General features: G+C 41.2%; 1 protein-coding gene across 8 annotated transcripts in view; it reads left to right on the top strand.

The window, feature by feature from the left end:
* Positions 1 to 12135, top strand: part of OPTN (optineurin) — a 39229-nt gene that overhangs the window by 13077 nt on the left and 14017 nt on the right. For 7 of the 8 annotated variants that reach the window (XM_027073429.2, XM_027073428.2, XM_027073432.2 and 4 more), the window contains exons 4-6: positions 711 to 893; positions 3110 to 3183; positions 5581 to 5715. In XM_027073429.2, the coding sequence (XP_026929230.1) occupies positions 711 to 893; positions 3110 to 3183; positions 5581 to 5715 (392 nt within the window). The remainder of the gene's footprint in view (positions 1 to 710; positions 894 to 3109; positions 3184 to 5580; positions 5716 to 12135) is intronic. The other variant, XM_027073431.2, reaches the window with a different exon arrangement.

The raw sequence follows: 12135 nt of genomic DNA on the forward strand, positions 1-12135 counted from the left end.
CTAAACAGGGTCTCTCTCTTATGCCACGTGCAATAATTACAACAAGAGGAAAGCAGCACATACTTGATATTAGTGAAAGGTGAATATTTATTACTAATGTGTATATAGGCCAGAAGTTAATTTTTTTTACCTTTGGTAGCAGCCTCTGAATTTTCAGTTTTTATTTCTCACCAGGCTTACTTTTAGCAACCTGAAAACACCAATGTAGTGTATTATAGCAGCCAGCCTGCATGCCCTGGAGAATTTTGGAACTTTTGTTGTCTTTGGCCATTTATGTGTCAAGTAATGAAACGTCTTGATGCTTTGGCTTCTAACTATACATGACAAGTATGGGGGCGTGGGGGGTTCTGCATTTGTAGGAAGAAAAAAAGATAAGAGGTTGATGCCCTTATTTCCTGAGGTTTTTGGACTACAACTTACGAGTTTACCATCGTCGAAGTCTGACTGGTTGTCTTCATATCTGATTATTCCAGTGTGCTGAGGAAGTCTTTCCTTTTTGTCATGAGGTTATTTTAATTTTCTATTTGAATGTAATAAAATCATGTAAACTTTTCTTTTTTAAAATTTACGTAAAAATACATCTCCAAGAAAAGGCTAGAATTTTCTACCATAAAGCATAATTGTCTTGCCGTGGGGTGTGGGGACACTTGAGTTTGACGACCAGGTGTTCATTTGATGCACTGACTCACTTGGCTTCTCGTCATTTCCAGGACCCCACTGGGGACCCCAAAGTCCCCAAGGCAGAAGCAGACCAGGAAATGGAACAGCTGAAGACCCAGGTGGCCCGTCTTCAGGCTGAAAAGGCAGATCTGCTGGGCATCGTGTCTGAACTACAGCTCAAGCTGAACTCAGGTGGCCCCTCAGAAGACTCCTTTGTTGAAATCAGGATGGCTGTAAGTGTCCTGGTTTTGATTTTGTTTTAAGCAAATTACAAAAAACCTCACGTAGACACCTAGATGGTGGGGGAATTTCAGCATCGCCATCGCCAAGATAAATTGGCTCCTGTTTATAAGCATAACATAATGCTCGTGAGATTTATCGTAGCTGCAATGGAAGAATGTTGATTACCTTTTATGACAAAAGAGGTAGTTTTTTTTTCTTTCCATGTGTCCTGACAAGTCAGACATTTTGTGACAGATCTAAAAAAACAAAACAACTTTTTCAAGCCAGGTCCTTAGGGGTGGTCAGCATTGGCCTTGGGTGAGTAGAATCATGATCCGATGCAGGAAACTGATGTCTTTAAAATAATAGAACCTTCCTTTTCCAACGAGTCTTACAAGGAACTGTGGTTTGTTAAAAACAAGAAGTGGAGAAAAGAGCAGAGCCACTGGAGTTATGGGTGAGGGTCGACCTTGACTTCGCCCCCACTTCTAATAGCAGCTGCCCGGGTGCCTCCAAGAGCGGAGTTTAAAGCCCACAGTGTCTGACACATTTCTGTGGAACCGAAAATGCAGTGAGCTCAGTAACACAGTGAAGTGGCAGGTGCCAGCCTGTTCCTGAGCACATGAGTGGCATCTGTTGTGGCCACATCTGGGTATGCACGTGGTCTGGCCGAAGAGCAGCACAGGTAGATGAACCACGGAAGGGCCTCCCCTTCATCGCTGCTAAAAAAGATGGATTAATGAGGGAGAAGAACACCTAAGGACGAGGTCCTCTGTGATACACACTGGCATTTGAGCTTTGCCAAACCGTACATCTGATAAAGAGATCGTGTCTCTGAGAGAGAAAAATGTGCCTTGGAAATAAGTAGTGGGGAACTCGTAAAGGGCTAAACTTCTGGGCGTGTCGGAATTACTAGTGCAATGCACGACTATCTCTGATTTCCAACTCATTTGCTGCCCTAAAGAGTAATAGGATGGGGAGATGACTCTCAATAACCTTGCCAAACACGCTCCCAAATAAATCTTTGGGTGCATTAATGGCAGCTGAAATCAGGAGAATTCAAATACCAAATGGAGGGGTGTCTGGGTGGCTCAAGTTGGTTAAGCATCCGGCTTCGGCTCAGGTCATGATCTCACAGTTCGTGGGTTCAAGCCCCGCATTGGGCTCCGTGCTGACACCTTGGAGCCTGGAGCCTGCTTCGGACCATGGTGACTCCCTTTCTCTCTCTGCCCCTCCCTGCTCATGCTTTGTGTCTGTCTGTCTGTCTGGTCTATCTCTCTCTAGGAAATAAATAAACATTAAAAAAATAATAAATAAAATACCAAGTGGAAAGCACGCTCTGCCAGAGTAGAGTGCCCTTTCTGCAGATGACCAAAGATTATGAAACAAATTTGATCAAACAGCTTTCACCTTCTGCAAATAACTGGCAAAATTCAGGAAGTCCCAAGAGCATATCAGAAGTTTCCAAATGAGGCTTCTTCCTTTAGGGCACGTGGTTAGCATAATATGCTCCTTCACTGATCTGATAGTGACAGTTATTTTTAGCGTAAATGTGCTTTTCTTGCCTTGTTTCTGTGAACCAGAAAACGCTGCCTAAGATTTAGGAAGAATGTACACAATCAGAATTAACTATCTTTGTGCATTTTCGGAAGATTTTTCCTGCAAGTTCATTGGAATATACGTGTCTTTCAAATCATTTAACGGGCCTTAGGCTTCTTCTTCCCTTAAACAGCCCACAGTGTGTATGAATTTCTAATAGGAGCCAACCTTGTGCTTTGTGTGAGCCTTGTCCACAGAAAGCAGCCTCTTTTTCAATGTGGCTTCAGCAAGTTGTGACATCGTGCATTTTAAAGGCCTGTATAGGGAAGGTGTGTGGAGTTGTCACTAGCTCCGTGTGACCTTTATTTGGGAAAGAAGGGAACTGCCAAGGAGAAGGAGGAGATAAGCTTTCATGTGTTTGGGGTCAGGTTGACTGCTCGGGATGAGAGACCAACCTTCACGCCGTGGCCCTAGATATTTATAATCCTGACAGGGTGTGCAGGGTGAGGGAAGGGTAAAGTTCCGTTCCATTTCAGTGACCTAATTTAAACATCTCACATTCAAATGTTGGTAGATTCCTTGGGTGGCATGCCATCAAAATTCTTGATCTATTGCCTTTTTCTCTTCTGGGAAAGCATTTTTCTCACAGACATATCACGTCAAATCCCTTTCATTTCTGCCTTGACAGGAAGGAGAAGCAGATGTGGCACTGAAAGAAATCAAGACAAGTCCTGGGCCCACAAGAACTGATTCCGTTGACACGTAGGTGAAGAAGGGCTAAGGCCGTCGGAGACACCCTTGCTGGGAGGTCAAACATGATGGGCTGCAAAAGTCAATTCTTACTAATTTATACCAGGACCTTTGAAGAATGTTCGGTTTGAATGATACTTAATATGTTGCAGCCCAAACTGGCTGATAATCAAAACAATGTTGGGTGCCTTTGTAAGCTAACTCCCCCTCACCTCTCTGTTTAGATGTGTTTCAACTCCCATCAGATGAGAAGTGAAAACAAACTCGCTCTTAATCAAGACTTCTGTTTCCCAATTTATCAGTATAGTTTGACCTGGACCAGGCTGTCCAGCCTGATAAAGGGGGTTGTTAGCATTTTCTCTTCCCTGATCAGTCCCAAATATAAGCCAGGGTGACTGATAGGGAGTAACCTTCTCTAGGGATGACTGTTAGTGCCCTGAGTCACTGTCCTACCCACTTTCTGGAGGTCTTACATGTGGAGTCTCAAATTGACCTGTTGCAAGTAGATAACCAGGAAGCAGACATCTTAAATGGTGGCGGCGGGGGTGGGGTGGGGAGCTCGGAGGAAGAGATGGGAGAGGACTTAGGCAATCGGGGCTCTTGCACCTTGCACTCACACGGAGTGGGCTGTTGGCTCATCCTCTGTGAGCGGATTACTGCCGTGTTAGTCTATTTGAAAGAGACAGTTACCTGAAAATTTCTCTAGGAATCTCTTCTCTCATAGGCTTTTAATACCTTTTGTTTCTAGAACTTAATGAGTGTATTTATAAAACGTCAAAATGGGTGGTGGTTTTTTTTTTTTCCAATTATGTTACCAAGCCCTTGTACAAGGAGGAAAATAAATGTTAGATGATATTCTTACATCCAACAGGGCAGTTGGCATCAATGAAAGTTATCCCTTTTTTACTTAACAATTCCTCGGCTTTCTCCCATGTTGCTTTTTTAGTATCGGAGGACTTTCCTGAACGTGGTGGGAAGGAAAAAAGCCCTGTTTGAAATTTCCAAGCCACTTCCTCCTCATTTATATCCACCTGCCAAAACCACTTCCCCTTTTAAGCCACAGGTTTTTTTTTTTTTAAGATTTTATTTTTAAGTAATCTCTACACCCAATGTGGGGCTCAAACTTAAAACCCTGAGATCAAGAGCCACAGGCTCCTGATTGAGTCAGCCAGGTGCCCCCAGGCCACAGTTCTTGTCAATAACAGCTTCCTTGCCTTGTTTGAAGGTATATTAAGGGAGCATCTGGGGGGCTCAGTCGGTTAAGCATCGGACTCTTGATTTCCGCTCTGGTCATGATCTCGCAGTTTGTGAGTTCAAGCCCCACACCAGACTCCGTGCTGTTAGCCCAGAGCCCACTTAGGCATCTCTGTTCTCCTCTCTCTGTGCCCTTCCCCAACTCATTCTTTTTTTTTCTCTCTCTCTCTCAAAAATAAATAAATGCACATTTAAAAAAAAGAAAGTGGGGCACCTGGGTAGCTCAGTGGGTTAAGCATCCAACTTCAGCTCAGGTCTTGATTTCATGGTTCGTGGATTCAAGCCCCGCATCAGGCTCTGGGCTGACAGCTCAGAGCCTGGAGCCTGTTCTGGAGTCTGTGTCTCCCTCTCTCTCTGCCCCTCCCCTCCTCACACTCTCTCCCTTTTTCTCCAAAATAAACATTAAATAAACATAACATTATTATTATTATTATTATTATTATTATCGTTATTATTATTATATCAAGGAGTCATAGATTGATTTCTGGGTTTGGAGTTTGAGCTTTGGAGTCAGGAACCGGCATTTAATCCTGACTATTTATGAGACACATGAACTTGGTTAGATGCCATGAGCATCGGCACAGTCACCCAGGAGGTGTAGTTACAACAGCAGTAGTCCTGGTTTTATTTGTGGATGAACTGCTTCTTGGTTTCATCAGAGTTGAAATCAAGAAAAATATTTGACATGCCAACAGTGCCTACATTTCTCTGCTCTAATGATTTGAAATCAGAAACAAAAATGATTTTTTTCTCTTGACTTGGGAACGTCAAGCAGGAGAAAGGCCGGTGGTCTGCGTGTCACAGGCAGCAGGCCTGCTTGTGTCCTTTGTATGACTGTGGTCCTCTCTGAGGCTGGTTCTCTAGGAAGGCCAGGCACTGGAAACCAGGGCCACCTCTGGTCCCGTGGGCCCTGTGGTCTGATGTTGTGGGCACACCGGCCATTTGGAGGAAGCGAGCGTGTGCTTCCCAGAAAGCATGGAGGAGTGGGGCCCTGGTGGGCGCAGGGCCAGCTGCGTTTGGTCTGTAAATGAGAGTTATTTGGAAAGTATTCTGGGAAGCAGTTCCTTTAAGTTGGTTCCAGTTATACTCACAGATACTTTGACATTTTTGTTTTCTGATGAAAACCTTTTAATCTGTATGCTGTTTTTGATCTAGGAGCAAATTTGCAGAAGGTGCCAGGAATTATTTGGAATTTGAAGAATTAACTGTGAGCCAGCTCCTGCTTTGTCTAAGGGAAGGAAACCAGAAGGTGGAGAGACTTGAAATTGCCCTCAAGGAAGCCAAAGAAAGGTATGAAATAGGTAATTTGAAATATTCATGCCCTGGCACAGCTTTAGAGAGATGTGATTAAGATACCAGATAATCCATCCACGTAAGGAATACATTTCAGTGTCGTCTAGATTATTCAGTTATGGAACCATTTCCACATTATAATTTTAGAACATTTTTTTCCACCAAATAGGAAACCACTTCCCACTGACACGGATTCCTCATTCCCCACCCCCAGTAATCGGTTTTCTGTCTCCACAGATACGCTTTTTCTGGACATTTCGTATAAATGGAATCATGTAACATGTGCACCTTAGTGATTGACTTATTTTATGTAGCATGTTTTCCAGGTTCATCCATGTTGTGGCGTGTGTCAGTTCTTCACTTCCTTTTTGTTGCCAAGAAAGAGTCAGTCCACCATGGGGCTGGACAACATTTTGTTTATTTATCAGCTGGTGAACGTTTTGCTTCCCAGTTTATGCCTATTGTGAATAATATTTGCTTTAAACATTCATGCACAATTTTTTGTGTGGAGGTATATATACATATATTTTTTTAATTCTCTAGGGTTATATACCCAGGAGTGGGATTGCTGGGTCATTGGTAACTCTGTGGTTAATAGTTTGAGGAAATACCAAACTGTTATCCACATTGGCTGCTCCATTTTATGTTTCCACCAGCAATATATGAGGGTTCGACTTTCTCCCACATCCTCACTGTGATTTTGATTTCATTTTCTTAACAACTAATATCTTTTCATGTTGCTCATTTGTATACCTTCCTTGAAGAAACATTTCTTGAAATCCTTTGCCCATTTAAAAAAATTGGATTGCCTTTTTATTACTGAGTTATAAGAGTTCATTATATATTCAAGATGCAAATCCCTTATGAGGTATATGACTTGCAATATATTCTCCCATTCTGTAGATTATCTCTTCAGTTCCTGGGTGCTACCATTGGCAGCAGAAATTTTTTTTTTATTTTTATGTAGTCCAGTTTATCTATGTTTCTTATGTCATTTATGCTTTTGGTGTTGTATCTAAGGAGCCATTGACTAATCCAGGGTCATGAGGATTCACTCCTATGTTTTCTCCTAAAAGGTTTATAGTTTTATCTCCTACATTTAGGTCTCTGATCCATTTTCAGTTCATTTGTGTATATGGTGTGAGGTAGGGGACCAACTTCATTCTTTCGTGTGTAGATTTCCATTCATCCTAACACCATTTGTTGACCATTCTTTCCCTCACTGAACTGTCTTGCCCCCCTTGGAATAAATCAGTTGGCCATACCTGTAAAGATTAATTTCTAGACCCTCAATTTCATTCCTTTGATTTATATGCCTATTGTTTGCTAATACTACACTGTCTTGATTACTATAGTTTTGTAGTAAATTTTGGAATCAGGAATAATCAGGACGATTATTTTGGCTACTGTGGATTTCATGTTTTTCTGTATAAATCTTAGGATAAGTTTTTCAGTTTCTGTCAGGGGTGGGGTGGGGGGCGGTGGTGTGGAAAGCCAGCTGGGATTTTGTTAAGGATTGCATTGACCCTGGAGTTCAGTTTGGAGAGTTATGCCCTCTTAACATTGTTAAATGTTCTGACCCATGAAAGATAATCCATGGATTTATTTAGGTGAGCTGTGATGTATTTCAGTGATGTTTTGTTGTTTTCAACATATAGGTCATACACTGCTTTTCAAAATTTGTTCCTATGTATTCTGGTCTTTTTAGAACTGTATACATGAAATTGTTTTCTTAATTTAATTTTTGGAGTATTCTTTGGTAGCATGCAGAAATATCACTGGCTTTTTTTTTTTTTTTTTTGTATATTATATATTGATCTTGTAGCTTGCAACCTTGTTAGAACTCACGTATTCGCACTATTAGTTTTTTAGTGGATTCCTTAGGATTTTCTTTATACAAGATCACATCATCTGCAAAGAGATAGTGTTACTTCTTCCTTACCAACAAGAAATACTTTGTATTTCTTTTTCTTCCATTATTCCACTGGCTAGAATCTCTAGCACAATGTGAAATATAAGTTGAAAAAGCAGACATGCTTGTCTGTTCCTAACCTTAGAGGGAAGGCCTTCAGCCTTTTACCATCAAGTACAATGTTAGCTGTAAGGTTTCATAGATGCTGTGTCAAGTTGAGAAACTCCATTCTAGTTATAGATTGTTACAATTTTTATCATGAAGGGTTTTGGATTTTGTGAAATGCTTTCCATGTCTATGGGGATGATTATATGGGTTTTTAAAGCTTCTGTTAATATGATGTATTATACTGATTGATTTTCACATGTTAAACCTTTCATTCCTGGGTAAATCCCATTGGTCATGATGTATAATCCTTTCTATATGTTGCTAGTTTGGATTGCTCAAATTTTATTCAGGATTTTTGCATCTTTATTCATAAGGGGTATTAGTCTGTAATTTTCTTTTCTTGTGATGCCTGTGTCTGTTTTTGGTATAAGGGAGATACCAGCCTCATAGAATGTGGTAGACATGTAAACACACACAAATACTTTGGGGTAAAATTCATCTATGGTATAGAGTTGTGAAGTCAATAAATTTCTATGTGCAAATGTACTTTTTAGAAGTGCAAAATGCTAAACCAGGTAAGACATGGAAGAGGTTACACAGTAGTTTTAGGACTCCAGTGATTGCAACATTTAATCATAAATATACTACAATATAATTAATTCTCTCAGAAGTTATAGATGCCTTATTGCTCTTAAAATTCTAGCACTATAAGAAGCACTTCCTGGGGTCCCTGGGTGGCTCAGTCAGTTCAGCATTCGACTGTTGATCTCAGCTCAGGTCATGATCTCACGGTTTATGAGTTCAAGCCCCACGTCAGGCACTGCTAACAGCTCACTCCCCTGCTCACTCTCTCTCTCTCTCTCAAAATAAACTTAAAAAAAAAAAAGCACTTTCTAACTGAAGCAGTTAAAATTTTTAACTATAGAAAGATCTTAAAATGTGAAACCTATGTTATTTATTCAGATGAGGTTAATCTGGAAAACACATTGGCCTTTGTCCGGTGACTTATCTGATAGCTTTTCAAAGGTGCTAAGGGCATGCTGGCTCTAAATCCTAGGATTTTACACCATATGCTACTGCTGTCCCTTAGAAAATTTCAAAGGTTGACTTCTAGGAGACTAGCACCATGTATTCTCATGGAGCAAAATATTTGTCCTATCTTTTAGACAAATCCCAAAAGCATAGTTAACAGTGCACAGATAAATGAACAAAGGAATGGATGGATGAATGCCCTCCTTTTACACCTTAGTTATCACAGCTGGTTTTTGAAGGGAAGGAGTTACATGTTGAGGAAGGCCCTCAGTAGCCTGAGTAATCCGTGTGTTTGTATTTTATAGTCATGTTTACCCCTCCCATGTTCCATACATCATTCTCAGAAGTCAGGTGTAGCCAGTAATTCATCCTTATTTAGCATGATCAGCTTTCATGGTGGAAGTGGAAACTTAGGAATTTGCTAATTATACATCCTGACCGTTCATATGAGATATATATAATTCCTGCTTCCAAAATAATTACAGCCCTCTGTCTGCAGCCACAGCCCTTCAGCCTGCCCTAGGAAGTCCGGCCTGCCTTTGAGATGGCTGTTTTTAGTCTCTCCCCTTGAACACCTGTGAAGGGTCCCATTCCCAGTCGCATTGAATTTCTACTTTGTGCGCCAGCCTTCTTTCTGTATATAACAACCGGGAAGTCAGTGATAGTTACCAAGACTAATGTTCTCTAGGTGAGTGTCAGGATGATGATTTTCTCCTAGCTAAGGCAGGACTGAAACTGAGAAACCTGGTTAGCCTGCTTTGGTTTCATGCTCTATAGGAAATGATGAAAACACATTCCAAGACCTAACATGTGTTTTTCTCAAACAAGTGAGTCTTCAACTCTCTTCATTAATCATGAGAAATAAGAGTATAAACAGTCTAAAATTTATTCTGAAAATTTTTAGATTTGTGGGGAGAGAAGCCAATAGGTTTGTCTTTTTTTTCCCCATTGTTTTCCAGGATTAGTATTTCATGCAATTTTTGTTTTCTAAACAAACTTAAACTGACAGCAAGTAAGTGGGGGAAGTGTGTAGAAAGTGTAGCCCAAGAGAATCGAGAGGTAGCACAGAAATTCAGTCCAAGATGAAAATTTTCCTTGGAGAAGAATTTTCCCATGGAGCCCTGTGTCGGATGTGAATAGTGTAATGAAGGCTCATCCATCAACCCTGCATCAGCTGGCCCTTAACCCATTTATTTGGCTTGGCCTGAAAGAGTGCCCGTGCAGCCCCTTAGGTTTGGCAATTTGCATGGGTTCCAACCATTTTGATGTTTCCCTCCATGTACCGGGCTCAAATTGCTGCTGAATTTTCCCCCTGTTGTGAACACAATCTATTGACCTCCAACTCTGAAGGATGGAGATTTAACTGTCTTTCACCCCCCTCGTTGTCATCGCACACAGATGCTTCTGGACCTGGCTTGCCCACTCCACCTCCAAAATCGGCTATGTTGAAATGTAGTGAGATAAGTACTCAGTGTTGATGTTATTAGACATGCACATGGAGCTCTGAGTTGAGCTCTGCTCTGTGCCTTGAACATTCTTCCTTTTTTTATACAACTTATTTTTTTTTTTTGCCTCTATGCATAATTACATTTTTAAACCTTGCTTAGTTTCCTCATGCTCTTCCCCAACAAGGAAACCTCTCAGATGTGTTAGTAGTCTAAGAGTATTCTTGCTGCAATCTGGCCTGCTTGCTTCCCAGGTCCTGCTACATTGAACTCATCTTGGCACCTCCCTTTACTTTTGCCCTGGGGAACTCCTTCATCTCTCCTGTGTTCCATCACCTGTTTCCTGAATCTAATGCCTTTCCTATGCTTTTTTTTATTTTAATTTCTTTTCAAATCAAGCCCACCATATCTCCACTGACTTACTGAAAAAAGAATTTATGGGCAGTATATTTTCTGACACCTTCATATCTGAAAATCTCTCCTCCTGCCATTATACTTCATGGATAGTTTGGCTAGGTATAGAATTCTGTAACCGGATATAATTTTCCCTCCACTTTTCAAAAACGTGGCTTCCTTGTGCCCTCGGTTTTGGTGTTACTGCTGAGAAACCCAGTGCCATTGTGATTCTTCATGTTTGTGGTGATGAGACTTCTCACATGCTTTGGTGGTAAACCTGTTTTTCATCTGTCTATTCTGGACGCTTTGGGCTCTTTCATTCTGCAGACTCATGTCCTTCAGTTCTTTAAAAATGATCTTGCATTCATTTAGTAATTATCTCTAACCCTCAGTTTTCTTTGTTCTCTCTTTCTAGCATCACTGTTCTTTTTGAATTGGATCTCCTGTGGTTTAACTCCTTGTTCCCTTTTTCTAGCTCTCCTGTTTTCTTCTTTCTCCTTTCTGATACATTTGATCAACTTTCATCTTCCTTTTTTGCAGGAGAGAATCTTTTTTATTGTGTTCCATGTTTTTGGTGGTTGTAGTGTTTATGTGTCTAAGGATCCTTCATCAGTGCTGTTTTTTTACTTTTTTTTCCCCCACTGGCATATTCTGTTTTCAGTAAATTACTCTTTTCAGTTTCATATTAAGATTTCCCTTAAATGTCCAGCAGTCTTGCCTGTTTGCTCAGATTCAGCAGGATAATAGGGTATTAGAAGCTGATTGCAGCTCTGGCTCCACATCTCAGGAGATCTGGCTGGGAGGTTTTCTCGGGGAAGTCCTGTGTCAGAAACTTTAAATCTTTTCCCTTATGCTGGAGTATCCTTATGTACTCCAATGAGGACTCTTCCAGCATCCTGCCTGGAAGGTACTTTTCTAGATGTCAAAGTCCTTGAGTAGGAATAGGTGGCTGAGGGTCTTAGTGTTCTGTGTGTAAGTTCCCCTTACAGAAAAACCCACTTCTCATCTCTTACTAATGTCTGACTCCAGAAACCCTTTATTTTGTGATCTTGTAGTCCCTCTTAAACAGGCCCCATCTTTGTCCCCAGATCCCGAGATACCTGGTTTCGATGACTTCTGAGCCTTTTGGTTCCCACAGTGTCGATGACCTCACACTGGCTCTCCCTACTGTTGGCTTCAGACCCAGCTCTATTGGCTCAGTTCCCACTCGTGGCCATGCCCCCCAAATCTTCTTGCTGTTATTTCCTTTCCCTTTCTCTCATACGTGGCTTTTTAAAAGTCATTTTGGTGGGGTTCAGGGTGGGACAAGAATTACATGCATGTATTCAGTATACCATCTTTAACCAGAAATCTCTTCTTGTTTTATTTGCGCTGGGCTGGCTTTCATGTGGTTATGATTCAGTGGAGGAAGGTTTGTCCATTTGTGTGTTTTTAGGGACTTGCGACCTTTGATGGGTCCTAAAAAGGCATCCTCTCTCTGCTGAATCCTTATAAAGGGACACACACTCTTGTAACACACATGCA

The sequence above is a fragment of the Acinonyx jubatus genome, chromosome B4 (genome assembly GCF_027475565.1).
Source record: "Acinonyx jubatus isolate Ajub_Pintada_27869175 chromosome B4, VMU_Ajub_asm_v1.0, whole genome shotgun sequence".
Taxonomy (NCBI): domain Eukaryota; kingdom Metazoa; phylum Chordata; class Mammalia; order Carnivora; family Felidae; genus Acinonyx; species Acinonyx jubatus.